This window comes from Protomyctophum bolini, assembly GCF_963924005.1.
Source record: "Protomyctophum bolini genome assembly, chromosome: 23".
Lineage (NCBI taxonomy): Eukaryota > Metazoa > Chordata > Actinopteri > Myctophiformes > Myctophidae > Protomyctophum > Protomyctophum bolini.
Genome location: NC_137884.1, coordinates 8,008,555 through 8,028,113, shown reverse-complemented (window position 1 = coordinate 8,028,113; position 19,559 = coordinate 8,008,555). Strand labels below are relative to the sequence as shown.

At 42.9% G+C, this 19,559-nt stretch overlaps 1 protein-coding gene across 3 annotated transcripts in view; it reads left to right on the top strand.

Annotated features, from left to right (window-relative positions):
- Positions 1-19,559, top strand: part of LOC308311300 (tyrosine-protein phosphatase non-receptor type 12-like) — a 58,073-nt gene that overhangs the window by 10,562 nt on the left and 27,952 nt on the right. For all 3 annotated transcript variants that reach the window (XM_080757963.1, XM_080757961.1, XM_080757962.1), the window contains exons 2-11: positions 5,314-5,422; positions 5,932-6,008; positions 7,300-7,395; positions 7,535-7,573; positions 8,413-8,484; positions 9,131-9,190; positions 9,544-9,686; positions 17,326-17,392; positions 17,523-17,600; positions 18,235-18,333. In XM_080757963.1, the coding sequence (XP_080614089.1) occupies positions 5,314-5,422; positions 5,932-6,008; positions 7,300-7,395; positions 7,535-7,573; positions 8,413-8,484; positions 9,131-9,190; positions 9,544-9,686; positions 17,326-17,392; positions 17,523-17,600; positions 18,235-18,333 (840 nt within the window). The remainder of the gene's footprint in view (positions 1-5,313; positions 5,423-5,931; positions 6,009-7,299; positions 7,396-7,534; positions 7,574-8,412; positions 8,485-9,130; positions 9,191-9,543; positions 9,687-17,325; positions 17,393-17,522; positions 17,601-18,234; positions 18,334-19,559) is intronic.

Here is a 19,559-nt window from a genome sequence, read left to right as displayed (position 1 = left end):
GTAGGTTAGAGACACCAACAACCAACCACCACCATCTATCTATCGCTCCATCTGCCTGCTCGTCTACCTCAGTGCTTCTCAACCTGTGGGTCGGGATCCCCAGGGGGGTCCCCATATGATTTTGGATGACGGTGAAGTGACAATTTAACTTTAAGACTGTTTTCATACCTCAACCAAAACAAAAATCACACCCGTGTGAACTGAGTGGTGCGACTCCCCTCTACATTTAGTTTTTAATTGTTTCAAAACATTTTCAAAAAGCATTCCCAAAAAAAGCAAAATTATTCATGAATTGAAAACTAAATTCAATGATTTATTTTCAGCGATTTTGTCACAAAATAAAGGAAACATCTTAAGAAATGCCATAGGTTAGATTAAGAAGTAGTGGAAAATAGCTGATCTACAAGCTCACAACTTGGCACGAAGATGTGTTGTGAGCTTGTAGATCTGCTGTTTTCATTAGTTTGCGTCCCCTGGAGACATCCAATTTCTCTTTTTGGTCACAGGCTAAAACAATTTTCTCCCACGATTTTGTAAACCATTCTTTTCACAGAGTGTCGATTATCTAATGTAATCCTGGGCTCTAAACTTTCTCTGCCACCCTGGGGAGAGCAACGGACTGACCTTCTATGCATGAGGAGTCCAAGCAGATTATTTTCACCTGACGGGGGGGAGTTTCCCCGGTTGGACGTAGCGTGTGGAATTTAGGGACACGTTATTCCCAACCGGTTCCTTTCCCCTCCAGCAGGTACCCCGGCTGACCAGGGGGAGGTAGTTTAGAGACCAGGATTACTGCATATTTTGTGAGGGTACCTACCCTAGGAGAGACGTTGAGAACATGCTAAGTAAGTAGCCTTGCAGAGCCATGAGGCCCATATGGCAGGAGCCTATATCTCCTGTTTCTGTAGCGTGAGGCAGCTTGGTGTACAAGTACACCCCCTGGACATGACGCTAGTATGTCGCAGGGACTTACCCCCAATCCAACCCTTGATGCTGAGTGTCAAGCAGGGAGGCACTGGGTCCCATTTTTAGAGTCTTTGGTATGACCCGGCAAGGGATTGAACCCTGACCTCCCAGTCTAACCACAAGGCCACTGAGCTGGTCAGAAGCAATGAGAACATGCTAACCCCACACGGAAAGTCCATTTCTGCCAACCCCACCTCGAGGTATGGGCACTGATGGCGCGGAGGAGAGAACCCGCCCCCCAGCACCCACAGTGTCCCCCACGGGGAATCGAACCCAGGACCTTCTAGCTGTTCATCTTTCTGTCCGTGGTCTTCCACTAATATCCCTCCTCTATACCTGTTCATCACTCCCTCTGTCCATACCAGTGTCGTGATCTCATGTTGTGTTTATAGCTATCTATATATCTCGTGTTGTGTTTATAGCAGACTCCTCAGTCAAATGTGCACTTGCAGTTTGGGGCAACTCCAAAGCAAACTCCACATGTCCCAACATTTTATTATTCACCTGCCATAGTGTCAACCCCTTACCCCTTTGTCGCATCTGTGGTTAGACTGGCATATTCGCATATTCACAGATATGACCCGAATAAGGGTCGATCCGATCCCGATACAGTATAATAGAGGGACATTCTCTACTGGAAAGTGGAAACCAGACCAAACTGTCACAATGAAAAAAAAAATCCCTGTCGGAGATTTGGTCTGGCACTCCTCAGTTAGTTACTTTACACCACCTGCTGAATTGTCACTCTGCGCTGAAAGGAGGAGACTGTGTGTGTTAAGAGTTAGATCAGGGGTTTCTCAAAGTATTTTGGCTGGGGACCCCCGGGGGAAATGCTTTGGCCATGTCTCGCGACCCCCGCCGCGCTCCCCTCCCCTCCCCACATACAAATAGACCGCTACTGAAACCACATATAATACTGAAACCACATATAATTAAGCAAAGTTTATGTAAACTCTTAATTTCCTTATTCCAGCCATTATGTTGCCAAAAAACGAAAGATTTTTTAAAAATAATTTGGCGGTTGAGAACCCCTGTGTTAGATGAGGATTACATTACAGTGTGTGTGTTTGTGTGTGTGTGTGTGTGTGTGTGTGTGTGTGTGTGTCAGTCACAGTTTGGGTCACAGTGAGAATCACTGTTTTATAGAATTAAGTGGCCTCACTTCCTTTCAGTGGGCCAGACTGTGTGTGTGTGTGTGTGTGTGTGTGTGTGTGTGTGTGTGTGTGTGTGTGTGGCTCGTTGTGTCTTCTGTGTGTGTGTGTGTGTGTGTGTGTTTTTTCCTGGTATCCGCTCCACCACAGGAACAAAGCTCCATAGGAAATGTAATTCACATGAGAGCAGAGAAGAGCTAATGCTATTACTGCACACACACACACACACACACACACACACACACACACACACACACACACACACACACACACACACACACACACACACAATCTCTCCCAGTGCCACAGTTAGAGACGAGGCTGTGTGTGTGTGTTATAATGATGTTAGTAATACATAAGAAACGAGGAGAGGAGGGGTGCGTTCTCAACATCAGGAACTTCAGCACAGCAAAATACTTTATGGTACCAAAGCTAGAGGGAGGGAGGGGAGGGGAGGGGGGACTTTCACACGACGCTCAAAACACCCACGCTGACTTTCTCAGAGTTTCCGAGGGGGGGGGGGGGGGGGGGGGGAGAGAGAGAGAGAGAGAGAGAGAGAGAGAGAATCTACTCTCTCCATGGTTTTGATCAAAACGGTGATGTTCTGTCCTCACTTCTGACTTAAACAATCGTCTCGTTCGGAATATGAACGCTTGTAGAGAGAGATCAGATGTGACAGCGCGAGGTAGTAATGGAGTAATGGTGTGACTTGTAGTCCAGGAAGGAATTTAGACCACATTTTCACGACAAATTTTGGTCATGAACATGGCGTCATCATGACTAAATTATCCAGAAACACTGTCACTTATTTATTATACACATAAAGAACCCCAGGAAAGTGTTTCTTGTGTCCCAAACATCATTAAAATAAGATCTGGTTGTAAAAGGGATGAAGTGGCCCTTTGAAGGTTAGTGAGTGAGAGAGGATGAAAGTGGGAGAAGCAGCCATACACACTATTAGGGCTTTTCAGATTGATTGAAATGTAACATCTTTATTTTAAGTAACAGCACTACTCTTAGGTGAAAAGAAGTGGCTGGTGACCCTGTGTTTGTCAGATAAATGGTAAATGGTACATTTATATAGCGCTTTTATCCACTTCAATACGGCATACAGTAGCGCAAACGTCGATCACTCTCCGCTGATTTCTGATCTTTTGCACCTTTGTTAAATTGACGCACACACGTACACACACACACACACACACACACTCCTCTCTGTCGCTCTAATGAATTAGTCTCATGTCGCGCAGCTGCGTCTAGATCCTGCCGGGGAGCTGCCTATGCCATAGAGAGCATAGGTGGACCCAGGGGGGCAGTCAGACAGATATTTTGTGAAGCCACTAAGGAAATGAAAGTTCATATAATGGCCTGTTGTGGCGCTGTCATTGGACCCAGAAAAACCCATAGCCCCATAGAAGTCCATGTATTTGGGCCCAACTTCACCTAGACTGTATTACCTTAATAAACATGGTCATGAATACTTTCTTCTTCCAGTCACTAGTTTAAAGTCTCATTTCTAATATATAATAGTCTTTTTGGAAAATTATGGTCCCATTAATTTAAAAAATGACCATAAAGTCGTGTATGTTCTGAGGGGCGTGGCTACCGTTACAGTCTATGATAGGGATTCCCCTCCCACTCGAGTCAAAATAAAAACCAACGGAGAAGAAGGGGGGAAGTCCCGCCTCGTTGTCTGGGCCAGCCAATGGCCAGCTGGACCAAAACGGATCTAGAAAGATGGTGACTTCCATTGCAAGGACTGACAGGCTTCATTTTACGTTCATGTTAGACCCGGGGAATGCTTTGTCCATATTTTTTACAGTCTATGGGTGGACCCCAGAATACTTTGACACTAACTCTGAGGGAGCCCGGGATCGAACTGGGAACCTTGCGTTGCCATCTGGCCACTCTATACCCCTGAGCCACTGCCACACGTCCCTCAGAGAGAGGAGGCGGCATGTTGTGGTTGTCTACAGACACCATCCACAGACAGAGGGGGTTGGCAGCAACGTGGACCGCAGTCGGTACAAAAGTGGGAATTGCCAAAGTACTAAATTGCAAAAAAAAGAAGGAAGAAAGAAACCACCAGAAACAGTTGTTCAAAGAAAAGGCATAAAAAGTGGTCTGTCTGTCTGACACTCGATACAAGCCGGAGAAATGTAAGGGGAGAGAAATAAAGACTTTGAAATCAAGGGAGTTAATATACAGCACACAGGGATCATGGGTTGAAATGAAAACCCTGTGTACTGTGTGTGCGTCACAATCCACAAGCCACTGGGAAAACGTTGTATAATTGCGGTCAACTTTGTGATGGCGGCACGCAGCAGCAGCCAAATGGTGAACCGACATTCAGAGCCACACCGATATGACATGTCTCGTGTGTTTGGTTACACTGTCGCCGGCTTTCCTGAAGCCCGCTATTCTGACGAATCGCCATTCAGACTCGCCGCATCTACTAACCCTGTCCCCTAAACCCATTGGTGCCGGAGAGGGGGTCATTTGGGTCTGAATGTACCCCCCACACTATTGGGAAATGACTGGTCTATTTATTTATTTATTTCCCATATTGTTGCACAATCGTCGTCGCGTATTGGCTGCCCACTGTACATGCTTGCCTCTCGCCACGAAGACCATTCTGGCTATAAAAGCCTACCCTATATACATGCAGTAACTGCAGTTGCTCTCGGTCGAGTCTCGACTCTCCGTCTCGAATATTGTCCCCCCTCTCGTGTATTATATATGTATACTCATATGTGCACTTGCAGTTTGGGCAACTCGAAAACAAATTCTGCATGCCCCAACAATGTATTTACCTGCCATAGTGTCAACCCCCTTACCCCTGTGTCGGCTCGGTGGTTAGACTGGCATATTCGCCGATATCGACATGACCCGATATGACAAATAAGGGCCAATACCGATACTTTTCCGATACCGATACAGTATCGGTACGTCTCTAATTAGTTACATTATTACCACAGCAGGGAAAACATGCACATGTGCATATGTTACTATTTTTCTAGCACTCTTTATTCTGTCCCTTTGTTTGCTGTGCTTGCTGTGTTTTTTGTTGTTTGAATATTATGCTATGCCGCTTGCATTGTCTGCAAGGAAGCCAAACAAAAATATGGTTTACTCTTATGTACCAGAGGTTTGAACACAGAAATGAAAAGCTGTCTCTCTCTGCTGTCGTTTTCAGAGGTTGCGGCGGTTGTCGACCAAATATCGCACGGAGAAGATTTACCCGACCAACGTAGGGGAGAGAGAGGAGAACGTCAAGAAGAACAGATACAAAGACATACTGCCATGTAAGAGCGGGCACGCGCGCACGCACACACGCACACACACACACACACACACACACACACACACACACACACACACAGTTCCATGTTTGCATGACACATGCATGTCACTGACATCTGGTAGATTATAGGAATGCGCATCCACTAACGTAACGTATAATGCCCTATATATTGTCTCTCTAATATAAATATATATGATCGCTGATAATACATACATTCATGCAATGCACCGAGTGACTGACGCACGCACATATACTCAAAGAACAGGTGCAAGCAGTCATGGATGAGACGCACACACACACACACACACACACACACACACACACACACAGCGCTCTTAGGAAGTAGTTAATAACCCAACATCTGTCTCTCCCGTCCGTCCGTCCATCCATGAAGATAATGCTGTGCTACATTAACCTCTCTTCACTCCCATTCGTCACTGAGTTTTTCTCTCGTCCTTGTTTGCTCTCTCTGTCTCTGTGTGTCTTTGTCTCTCTCTCTCTCTCTCTCAGTCGACCACACTAGAGTCAAGCTGACATTAAAATCGACCAATCAGGATACAGATTATGTCAACGCCAACTTCATCAAGGTAAACTCACATTGGCCAAATTCCAATATACCCCAAATCTCGGCCACTCGACACTCACTCACACTCGTTCAGTCCAGCGTGGCGGTGTTGCGGTGAAATTGGTGACCTGGACGAAATTGGTGACCATCTTGCTAACTTCACATAACTTACATGGAGGTCTTTAACATATTGAGAGCGTAAGACGAGTATAACTGTCATATAAATAAATTTACGCCGAGTACGGATGGCAAGCAGGCTTGTCTTAAGGCGTTTGTCCTCACTAATGTTCATGATAAAATACCACATTTTTGTTGTACTCGGTCTGTGTCTCATAGGAGGGCTGTGGGCAGTTCAGAAACTCGTCCACCAGTGACATCGTTGGGCAGATTTATTTTTAAATAAAATTAAAAATATATATTTAGATTTTTATTATCGTGAGAACGATATGGTTTCCATTATCACACTGCAACTTTTCAGGAATAGAAAGCCTGCTGTTTCTATTAGCTTGGATTCCCCATCGATGATGTCACTGGTGGACGGGTTTCTGAACTGCCCACAGCCCTCCATAAGACACAGACCGAGTAGAAAATAATTGTGGCATTTTATCATGAATGAACATTAGTGAGGACCAATTATATGAAGGGTTGAATAGTGGTCAAGTGGTCCTTTTAATGTTGTCTCCTTTTGATGACACGTTATACGTTTTAACGCTGGCTTGAAAACCTCTGAATTTGCATAAATCAAGCTGCTGTACAAAGATTTATTTTTACATTAAATTAAACATCAACACAGTAATTATTAATTAACCACTTCAACATTAGACTTAATTAATTGGATCTGAGTAGGCTCTGTACTTGAACCACTTTTTTCTAGGGGTCGGTGGAAAATAAAATCGATACATCAATCGCGATGCGGACATGAACGATCATGAATCGATTCACATGTCAAAAATCGATGGACCCTTATTAATATTTAACTCGTCTTGAGAGCGTAAAGTGAAACCAAATGGAACCTTACGGGTCCATTCGGTTTCATGTAATGCTCCCAAGAGTTAAATGATTGTTAAACATCTGCATTACTTGGTTAATTTACAAGAAGTCTACACAATTAGAGAATGTAGAACAATTGTTATTTTGCCGGTTATCCTTTATGATACCAACATCAGTACAGCATGGAATTGTGGACAAACAAAATATAATTTAGATTTGTGTCTGATCGAGAGGCTAAATCTCATCAAATGGTGGTCCGTGGCTCAAATGCAGAATAATGAATGGGCCCTGATATGAAAAATGGTTTTATCCCCCTCCCTCAGGGTATAGACGGACCAGAGGCCTACATAGCCACTCAGGGTCCTCTGCAAAACACGGTGATCGACTTCTGGAGGATGATCTGGGAATATAATGTAGCGGTCAGTATGGGTCAAGACACAGACACACACACACACACACACACACACACACACACACACACAGATTCATTGATCGTCTGAAACACAACCCTAACTTAACTGTGACTGCATACTGACCACTGTTTCTTTCCGTCCGCAGGTTATTGTAATGGCCTGTCGAGAGTTTGAGATGGGCAGGGTAAGGCTATGACTTGTGTGTGTGTGTGTGTGTGTGTGTGTGTGTGTGTGTGTGTACACACATATTGTTTTAATTCCGTAATCTCCTGACAACATAGTACCATGAGGACAGTCTTGATTAAGAAGAAAGTTTATCTGACGAGGAGCTACAAACCTCTATAATCCCTCTCTCTGAGGCTACAATCACAATCGGATGGCAGTCCATAAAAGGAGAGAGATAGCATACTAGAGCTCTTCACGGGTCCCCCGAACCCCGAAATGAGTCCGTGAAATTTGATCCCATTCAGATCCGTTCCGATTTTTTCTTCTTTTAAGATATTTTTTGAGGCTTATTGCCTTTATTGTTTAACAGTAGTTTGACAGTAAAGGGGGAGTGAGATGGGGGGGACTCGAACCCACAACACTCTGTCACTCCTGGATTGCCAGCCCTAGGTGCCTGGACGGCTTTTAGAAAAAGTGTGAGCGGTTTTTTTAACTGTCCGTTTTTGTGTTTTAGAAAAAGTGTGAGCGGTATTTAACTGTCCGCTCTTGTGTTTTAGAAAAAGTGTGAGCGGTATTTAACTGTCCGCTCTTGTGTTTTAGAAAAAGTGTGAGCGGTATTTAACTGTCCGCTCTTGTGTTTTAGAAAAAGTGTGAGCGGTATTTAACTGTCCGCTCTTGTGTTTTAGAAAAAGTGTGAGCGGTATTTAACTGTCCGTTGTTGTGTTTTAGAAAAAGTGTGAGCGGTATTTAACTGTCCGTTTTTGTGTTTTAGAAAAAGTGTGAGCGGTATTTAACTGTCCGTTGTTGTGTTTTAGAAAAAGTGTGAGCGGTATTTAACTGTCCGCTCTTGTGTTTTAGAAAAAGTGTGAGCGGTATTTTCCCATGATGGGAGACGAGGCCGTGACGTTTGGCTCCTTCACAATATCCTGTGTAAGTATGAGCGTGTTATGTACACACACACACACACACACACATACACGCACGTACGCGCACACACATCCAGAAGCAAGACATGCACAAGTTAAGAGTGCGTACGTGTGTGGCGATGTCTGTGTTTTTAAGGTTTGTGTGCATTCAGTCTTATCAGCAGCAGACATCATGGACATTAATAGTCCATGCTAATTCCTCTTTTAGCCATTGTCTCTCTTTTAAGCTAGTCCACCATGCCGATGGTTTGAAACACAACTAGTCGCAACCTGCAAAGAGGTGCATGCGTGGTCTCAATTGAACCGTTGCCAGTTTTGGGATTCTGTTGCAAGTGGTGGCAGTTCCAACTTGTTACGTTGCGAGTCACTGCTGTCGGACTGGGCTAGACAATATTAATCTTGGCTTCAGCTTGTTGTTCAATTGATCTTTTATTTAGTTTATCGTTTTTGAATTTAACTTTTTAAATAATCTTGTTTCCACCTGTCTTTCTCTCTGTCTCCCCCCCAAGTTAGGGAGTGCATGATAATCATTGATATGGTGGTTTGGTTCGGTTTCTACTTTGTCATATAAATCTCTCTCTCTCTCTCTCTCTCTCTCTCTCTCTCTCTCTCTCTCTCTCTCTCTCTCTCTCTCTCTCGCCCTCCCCCAGGAGTCGGAGCAGGCCAGGACAGACTACTTCATCAGGACTCTGGTGGTTGAACTTGACAATGTAAGTTCTCTCAACACTGATGGATTCCACAACGATGATGATAAATGTTAGCGAGAGGATATACTGCCGGGGAGCCCGATGGAGGGGAAAGGAACTGGTTGGATGATCCTACCGGGGAAACTTCCCCCCCCTGGCAGGTGAAAAGAAGCAGCCTGCTCACTCCTCATGCATTGAAGAAGGCATGAGTTCAGTTCAGGGCTCTCCCCAGGTTGGCAGAGGGAGTGTAGTGCCCACGATTACAGTTTAAAAATAAATGGGTTTAAAAATCTTTTTTTTTAGAAAAAAATAGAAGATTGCCCCTAAAACTCTCTCTCTCTCTCTCTCTCTCTCTCTCTCTCTCTCTCTTTCTCTAGGAGTCTCGTAGACTGACTCAGTTCCATTATATGAACTGGCCTGACCATGACGTTCCCTCGTCCTTCGACTCCATATTGGACATGATCGCTCTGATGAGAGAGTACCAGGAGAATGACCACGTTCCTATATGTGTGCACTGCAGGTTGGTCGCACACACACACACACACACACACACACACACACACACACACACACACACACACACACAACTTACTCTTGCTCAAGTCAGTAGGAAACCGATGGATTGTGCAGTCCAAGTAGGGAATGACACATTACCCCAGGTGAAGGAGTTTAAGTATCTCGGGGTCTTGTTGACGAGTGAGGGGAGGACGGAGATGGAGATCAGAGTTCAGAGATCAGAGAATCGGAGCAGCAGGGGGCGCTGTTGTGACGAAATGAGAGCTGAGCCAGAAGGCAAAGCTCTCTGTCTACCGAGCAATCTTCGTTCCTACTCTCACCTGTTGTCATGAAGTGTTGGTTGCATGACCGAAAGAATGTGAAGTTCAGTCACGCGTGAGAGACTCGGAGTAGAGTCGCTGCTTCTTTAGCCTGGAACGGAGCCAGCTTAGGCGGTTCGGGGCATCTGGTTTAGGATGCCTCTCGGGCGTCTCCCTATAGGGAGGTCCTCGAGGCACGTCCCACTGGGAGGTGACCCCCCGGGGCAGACCAAGGATGAGATGGAGGGATTTCATCGACTCACTGGTCTGGGAACGCCTCGGGATCCCCCAGGATGAAGTTACTAATGTCTGGAGAGGGAAGTCTGGAGCTCTCTGGTGGAGCTGTTGCCCCACTCTACCCCTGAGCCACTGCTACCCCTGTGTGTGTGTGTGTGTGTGTGTGTGTGTGTGTGTGTGTGTTGTCAGACTGCATGTGTACTGTAAGTGTATACGTGTTTTTTTTTTTTTAATACTGTTTTTATTAGGCATTTTTGTTCGACAATTTCAGATTAGATAATGATAAGTAATTCAGTTAAATAAAAATGAAAAAAATAACAGGCAATGTAAATGTTCCACATACAGTATAACAAAAAAACATAAGTGTGATAAACATGAAAAAACAAAAAACAGTTAAACAATGACAAGTGTGAACAGACAAACAAAACAGACAACAGGACAGACATTCTTGCTCTCAAACTTCCAACATGTTGTGAATTAAGTAAGTTAGACATTCTTTTTTAAATAATAAAAAATAAAATAAAGAAAAAACATTCAGTTCCTTTTCTTTCAGTTCCTTTTCTTTCTTTCCAATTTTCTATTGTGCTATTGTGTAGGAGGGGTTAGCGTGCACCTATTAAAATAGTCAATGAAGGGTTGCCATGTCTGGTAGAACCTATCTTCACTCCCTCTCAATTCAAACTTAATCTTTTCCAATTGTAAGCAATGCATAACATCTTTCATCAGTGAAGTGTGAGTTGGAACCTGTGCTTGTTTCCAATTCAACAGTATCAGTCTGCGAGCCAGTAGAGTCACATATTTTACCATGTTATATTGGAAAGTAGACAGTTTGACCCCGGGCCCTGTGACTCCCATAATTGCTGTCAGTGGATCCGGGTCAAAAGGTCTTTCAACAATGTCTGACAGTGATTTAAATATACTTTGCCAATAAGATCTTAGTTTTGTGCAATGCCAGAACATATGAGCTAGAGTGGCCGGCGATTGGCCACATCTGTCGCAGGCTGGATTCACATTTGGATACATTCTGTTGAGTTTTTCCTTTGACAAATGTAATCTGTGTAATATTTTAAACTGTATAAGACCGTGCCTGGCGCATACTGAAGAAGAGTGCACAAACTTTTGAGATGTAGACCATTGCTCGTCAGTGATAGATATTCCTAAGTCGTTTTCCCAAGCAGTTTTTAAATACTCCAAGGAGGCATTATTATCCAAACATGAGAGAGAGTTATAAATAATAGAAACACCTCCTTTGAGCAGTGGGTCTGGTAGAAATATAGATTCCATTGATGAGTTGGGAGGTATGTTTGGAAATGAATCAGTGTGTTGTGTTAAAAAATGTCGTATCTGTAGAAATCTAAAGAAATGTGATTGGGGTAAATTGAATTTGCGTCGTATTTGTTCAAAGGTCGGAAATAACCCATCAATATAAAGATCTTTGAAGGAGTGAATACCATTTCTATGCCATACTTTAAATAATGAGTCAGAGAGGGACGGTAAAAAAGCATGGTTAGCGACCAGTGGTGCGCGCACAGAGCCCGGGTGCCAACCGAAATGCCTTCGTATTGAGAGCCAAATTTTGAGAGAATGCGAGACTATGGAATTCTTTGGCAACTTAGTGTATCTTGAGGCCACTGGGGAAAAGATTAAAGCTGACAACGATGTTGGGGGACAACATTGACCTTCAATAAATGCCCATGTAGGCAATTGATCTTGGAGCCAAAATGAGAGTGCACGTAAATTACACGCCCAGTAATAGAGTTTGAAGTTAGGTAATGCCATTCCGCCATCTGATTTAGGCCTCTGCAAAAAATCCTTCTTTATTCGAGGGTGTTTCTTATCCCAAATGAACTTGGAGATAATTTTATCCAGATTCTTAAAAAAAGTGTTGTTAACAAAAATTGGAATACATTGGAATAGAAACAGATATTTAGGGAGGACATTCATTTTAATTATATTAATTCGGCCGGCAAGTGAGATAGGAAGGTTCGACCATTTCGTTAAGTCTTGTTCAGTACGTTCAAAAAGTTTTGTATGGTTTTGCTTGAGCAAGTCATTAAGTGCTTTGGTTACTATGATTCCTAAATATCGAAAGCTGGTTGTAACATTAAATGGGTGGGAGCCAAAAGTTTGATTGCCTTGTGTATTGATAGGAAATAAAACGCTTTTGGAAACGTTGACTTTATACCCCGAAACCCTGCCAAAACTCTCCAAGGTGGACATGATACTAGGAATTGATGTGGACGGTTTGGATATGTATAATAATAAATCGTCAGCGTAAAGTGAAACTTTATGCTCTCTATCTCCTCTGAAGATACCAGTGTAGGTGTCTGAAGCACGCAACGCAATTGCAAGCGGCTCAATAGATAAGGCAAAGAGCAGTGGTGAGAGAGGGCAGCCTTGTCTGGTCGAGCGATTCAAAGGGAAGTTTTCAGACCTGTATCCGTTTGTTTGTACAGAAGCTAATGGAGAAGCATAAAGTAGTTTAACCCAGGAAGTGAAGGTTGGACCAAACCCAAATTTTGACAGGGTCGAGAGGAGGAAGTCCCACTCTACCCTATCAAAGGCCTTCTCGGCGTCAAGAGATAACAGTATTTCCGTATCTTGGGGGGTGCTACTGGGAGAATATATAATGTTGAATAGGCGTCTAAGATTAAAAAATAGATGTCTATCTTTTATAAACCCCGTTTGATCAGTATGTATCACAGTTGGGAGCACTTTTTCCAAGCGTGTAGCCACAACTTTTGCTAAAATTTTAGCATCAACATTCAAAAGACTCAGAGGCCTGTATGAACCTGGATTAAGCGGGTCTTTATCCTTCTTAAGTAGAACAGAGATGCTAGCTTGGTAGAAAGTTGGTGGGAGGTGGCCGGCGTTGAGAGATTCATTAAACACTTTAAGTAAAAGGGGAGATATGAGTTCAGTAAATGTCTTGTAAAATTCAGAGGTATAGCCATCGGGTCCTGGGGCTTTTGAGCACTGCATTTGTGAGATTGCCTGATGTATTTCATCTAAAGTAATAGCTCTTTCAAGTTGAACCTTATGTTGTTGACTAATGGAAGGTATGTTTAAATTTTCTGAAAAAGTATCAATCAAATTAGAATCTCCTAGTGATTCCGAAGTATACAAATCTGAATAAAAGCGTTTAAATACATCATTAATTTCCTGCTGATTAATAGTAGTTTGACCAGTGTTTGTATGGATCTCTGTAATTAATCTAGAAGCAGCTGATTCCCTAATTTGAAGTGCAAGTATTTTGCCCGCCTTATCCCCATGTTCATAAAACCTATGGCGTGACCGTGTCATCAAATTAGTTGTCTCATTTGTGGATAGGAGATTGAATTCGGCTTGAGTCGAGACCCTTTCTCTGTATAATTCAGGAGAAGGAGATTCTGCATACTGTAGGTCTACTTCAAGTAATCGATCAGTCAGAGCTTTGCCTTGTTCCTTACGTAGACGGGAGATTAAAGCCTGTCGTGAAATAAGCTGCCCCCGTATATACGCTTTAAGTGCTTCCCATAGTGTACTTCTTGATACATCGGGTGTGTCGTTTGTAGAGAGATAGAACTGTATTTGGGTTTTAATATCATCCACACACCCTTGCCTAGTTATTAGTGTGTTATCAAATCTCCAAGTCCTGGCCATATGTCTGTTCTGAAATGCTAGTTTGAGGACTAGGGGACTATGATCGGATATTACAATTGCTTCATACTCACAGTGTCTTATTGAGGGAAGAAGTTTTGAATCTATAAGGAAGTAATCTAATCTTGTGAAAGTGTGATGTACAGAAGAAAAAAACGAATATTTACGTTGAGCTGGATTTAAGAATCTCCATGGATCTGATAATTTAAATGTGTCCATGAATGTATTCACTATTTTAGCTGATTTAGTCAGAGTATAGGGTCTATGTGAAGATCTATCAAGCGTAGGATGAAGAATAAAATTCAGATCTCCACCTAAGATCAATTGGTGAGTGTCAAGGTCAGGCAAAGTAGCCAAAAAAGAAGATATGAATCGTTCATCGTCATGATTAGGGGCGTAGATATTAGCCAGAACAATAGGACAATTATAAAGCTTTCCAGTAACTATAATATATCTGCCGTGTAGGTCTTGGATAGTTTTATTTAGTATAAAAGGAATGTTCTTGTTTATAAGTATTGCTGTGCCCCTGGATTTGAAATTGAAATGGGAGTGAAATATTTGGCCTACCCAATTTCTTCGTAGGCGGTTATGATCCTGATTCCGTAAGTGAGTCTCCTGTAAAAAAGCAATTTCTGTCCCCAGCTTCTTTAAATGAGCCAATACATTGCCACGTTTCACCGCTCCATTCAGACCTCTACAGTTCCAAGTAGTGTATTGAACCAAGCTTTCCCCTCTTACAATATTAGAATTTGGAATAGAATTAGCCATTGTATAAATCAGGAATTAATATAAAAAAAGGACTGAGTGTAAATGCCGACATCAATCTGAATTCGGAATAGAAGTGCAAGAGAACAAAAAAAAAAACAGAGAAACACAAAAACACATTAAAACAACAAACGGGAGAAACCCCAAAACCCTCCATGCCTGCTCTCAAATAGCAGTCACAGAAGAAAAAGCCTAAGCTAACCAGCTTTCTATGTCTAAGACACAAGCAGCTATAGTGAAAATAGAGAAACAAAAAAAAAACTACAATGGGAAGACCTTAGCTAACCGTCCATTGTTATGTATTAAATAAAATGAAAAGATACAATCTTATTTTGAACCAAAACAACCAGATGATCATTACTCTCACTCACATACACACACACACACACACACACACACACACACGCACACACACACACACACACACACACACACACACACACATCCCCGCATAAACATATCCCTGCACTTATATACATGTATTAATATATAAATACAATTTAACGTTCAAATAAAGAGGGGTATACAAACAAAGACAGACACAAAAAACACACAATCCACATTCAAACAGACAGACACAAACCACAGTCAGTGCAACTTAGTTCACAAAAACCAAGGAAAAACAAACCAATTTGTATATATATACGCATGAACACATACTTTCACAAGAAAATAAATGAAAAAATGAAAAATCCCTCATCCTAATTATAAAGTAACAACTTTTCCCACTTTTGTTTGCTCAAAAGTATTTTTTAGCAAATGATATCTTTTAAAACCATAATGTTGGCAATAAAATGGATCTAAAGAGGAATGTAAAGAACTCAAGGCAATCTCCTCATATCCAAAACGGCAGAAGTGGAGGCGAATCTCACTCATATAACCATAGTTACGTTCGTAACTTAACGTCTCTCCCTCCCCTCCCTCACTACATTACAAACGACGTCCTTTTTGTCCCTCGAGGCGCACCGTAGGTTGCTAGCGTCATAGTACACAAAATGGCGGCCTCCATGGAGGCTACATGACAACAACAGCAATAGCAAGGATGCTAGCACTTGTACTAAACAAGATAACAAATGCACCGCAGGTCGCGAACGCAGTACTACAGTGGACAAAAATAAATAAAACAGAAATGGCGGCCTCCATGGTGACTCCATAATAGCATCATTAGCAAAGCTGCTATATACTGACACTAGTAATGTAAACTATAACCCCGTCTTTTAGACTGATAATACGAATGATCAAATACAATAACCATAAAAAAATAAAATAAAAAATAAATTCAATAGATAAACAAAGTAGAATTATTACGGTGTTTATGTGCATTCCAAGCATTAAAGGGATAAAGTTAGTCTTAGTAGTAGCTTTCGCCAGATCCTTTTCACACAAACATTACCTTCTTTTTAAAGTTGAGCGTGAATTTGTCATCGTTGTATCCATGTAGTAATGATAGTGGAGGGTGTGCAGACAGAGTAATGTCCACGGGGAGAAAGCAAGTCTGTGATCATTGTTCAGGGTGTATGTCCCGGCCAGCTAGTCTTCTGCAGGCTCCCCATCGGCTGTAACAGTCGGTGCTGCCGCGGATGCTATTTTCTTTTGATAGAATTCTTCGGCCGTTTCAGGAGAGTTGAGAGAGTACCGGATCCCGTCCAATGTTATTGTGAATCTGGCCGGGTGATAGAGACTGTAATCTAGGCCCGGGAGACGGCGTTTAGCTTCGCGCAACTTGGTCTTAATCGGGCCATACGTTGCGCGAAGTTTTGTAATCACTTGGGGCACGTCTGGATGAATAAACACTGGAGAGCTGTTGTAGCGTAGGCTGCCTTGTCTTCTGGACAGCTGCAGGATCTTTTCCTTGTCAGAGAAATAGTGTAGACGTAGTATCATGATGCGAGGTCTGTCCTTCTTATCATTTGACTTTGCCCCTAGTCTGTGACAGCGGTCAACAACGATGGGGTTCTGGAAGTTCTCAGCACCGAGCACCGTAGGGAAGAAGTTGGCTGCGAACCCAACCGGGTCACCTGCTTCAGAATTTTCAGCTATGTTGAATAAAATTAGGTTCTGTCTACGGCTTCTGCATTCTAAATCTAAACATTTCTCCTGTAAGACTTTGTTCTCCTTTGCCATCGAGCCCAGTGAATGTTCCAGTACAGCAACACGGTCCATAGTATCACTCAGAGATCTCCCCATGTCTGACTGCTCCGAAGCTAACTCTGTGTGCTTGGAAGACAGCGAGGTGAGGTCTTGTGCTATTTCCGAGCGAATGGAGGCATATTCTGCTTTTGCCTCTTCACGGAGTGCTGTGATATCGTTTTTGATTTCTTGCCGTATGGTTGCTATTTCAGTTTTTATCTCACGGAGCCCTGCCTCCCGAGACGATTGCAGCTCCGCTCTCAGCATGGCGAGGGAGAGAGGTTGCTTGTCGGGGTCCATTGCGCCGGGAGGGTTTGTCTCGGTTGTAGTTTTAGGAAGCTGCGATTTAGTTGACCTCAGTTCCATATACTTATTTGTACTTTAACTAGTTGCACGTGTAGTTTGACATAAAAGTGACAGTTTTGGTCAAATCAAACTTGAATAAATGATAAAACTTAGACGGAGCACTTAATCATGCGACTACTCCATCTGGGCGGAAGCGGAAGTCCTGTATACGTGTTTAAACCTAAACTGTGTGTGTGTGTGTGTGTGTGTGTGTGTGTGTGTGCGCAGTGCAGGCTGTGGGAGGACGGGTGCAATCTGTGCTATCGACTACACATGGAACCTGCTGAAAGCCGGGGTATGACACACATGTGTACACACACACACACACACACACACACACACACACACACGCAGATTAATTGTTTCACACAAAGACTGTGAGTCCAGGCTTGATTAAAAAATCCGACCTGTTTTCCTTTCTGTAGAAGATTCCAGAAGACTTCAACGTGTTCAACCTTATCCAGGAGATGAGAACACAGAGGCATTCTGCAGTCCAGACTAAGGTCTGATCCGACGACGTTCTAACCCATTTTGGGGCGGGAACCCCTTTTGGTGTTTCAAGCATTACGTTATACTTTAGCTATTGAAAAATAGCAGATCTACAAGCTCATAGCGTGGCACCGAGTGCCGCGCTACGAGCTTGTAGGTCTGCTATCTTTGAGAAATCGTGAAAATGCAGTGCAAATCTTTGAATATATATATTCTTTCAGAGCGAACGTTTTTAACTCAAATCTTTGTTTCTGGGGGGGTCCCTGGAACAACATATTTTAAGATGGGGGTCGGCGGCCAATTACATATATTTTCGGGGGTCCTTGACATGAAAATGTTAGAGAACCACTGGCATAGACCCAAACTACTGAATATAGTAGAGCTACAAGCTCTGCTATATTCACAAGTTTGGGTCCCGGGCAAACATCTAATTTGGGTCACGTGCCAAAAAGTCTGGGAACCACTGCTCCATAGGAACAATATGAGTTGGTTCATATTGTGTATATTAACTCGTTATTTTGTGTCTCCATAGGAACAATATGAGTTGGTTCACATTGTGTATATTAACTCGTTATTTTGTGTCTCCATAGGAACAATATTAGTTGGTTCACATTGTGTATATTAACTCGTTATTTTGTGTCTCCATAGGAACAATATGAGTTGGTTCACAGAGCCATAGCTCAGCTGTTTGAGAAACAACTGCTGGTTCTAGAGAGCCCGACCAGCACGCAGATACATGACGTCATGGTACAGTACACGCACCCATACGGGTCCATTTGGTTTTATTCACGCTCTCAAGAGTTAGATTATTGTTACATTATTATTATTATTATTATTTGTTAAATTATTGTTACATTGTTACATGTTATTATTACAGTACATTACTTAATAAACAAGCAGTCTCTACACAATTAGATAATGTAGAAGAATTGTCATTTTGATCAACGTTTGCCTGTTATCTCTCCTAATGGCACCAACATCCATACAGCATGAAATTGTGGACAAAATCTTATCCAACAAATACAAAATATCCTTTAGTTTTGGGTCTGAGAGGCTAAATGTCATCAGTGGTCATGTGCTCATGGTGGTTGAAAACCACTGATTTAAAACTATGATGAAATAAATGTTTCACTGGCGAAAACTGAATAGCAATTACGCCATGATGACTAAGACTAATCGTATTGTCAATTTCGTCAGCAAACAAACGCCAGACTAGACGATGTTAGGGAGGGACGAGTGGGGAAAGGACAAGTCATTTCGCGCTTCATGGCATGCACACTGAACATGGCTGATCTACAAGCTCACGACGCGTTGTGAGAGACGGGGAGGGAGAGAGGGAGGTTTGGCGGTCTTCCAGCAGCCGTCTTCCTGTTTAGGAAGCGACAATGACATCATCGTACTCCCACAATGCATTTGGACCCTGAGAATAATGCCGTTTTCATCATGGAAAGAGAAGCCACCATGCTCTCGCACGCACGCGTGTGCGAGCGCATACACACACACACACACACACACACACACACACACACACACACACACACACACACACACACTCACATATACACACACATGCACGCGGTCTGTAGTGATTCAGTTTTAGCAGCACTCCCACTTTGACTCTGAGTCAGTCAGCCATTGTTAGTGACTACGATAGACTGGAAATGCTCTTAATGACAGCGCTAACAATAGACCCCCCACACACACACACACAGGCCCAAGCCAAACCTAATTTGACCCTACGTTGTTGTCTCATCTGAACTGAATTTGTGTTCCTTAGCAGACTATTGCACATGCACGCACGCCCACACACACTGGACTGAATGAGTATTTTGTGAATTCTCTCAGTCATGTCTTCGGTTCAGGAACAGACCAGTGGATACAGATGAGAGACAGGCAGAGATATTATAGACATGGATGCTTTATTTTCTGTTAATAGATGAAGATTTTTAACTGTGTGTGTGTGTGTGTGTGTG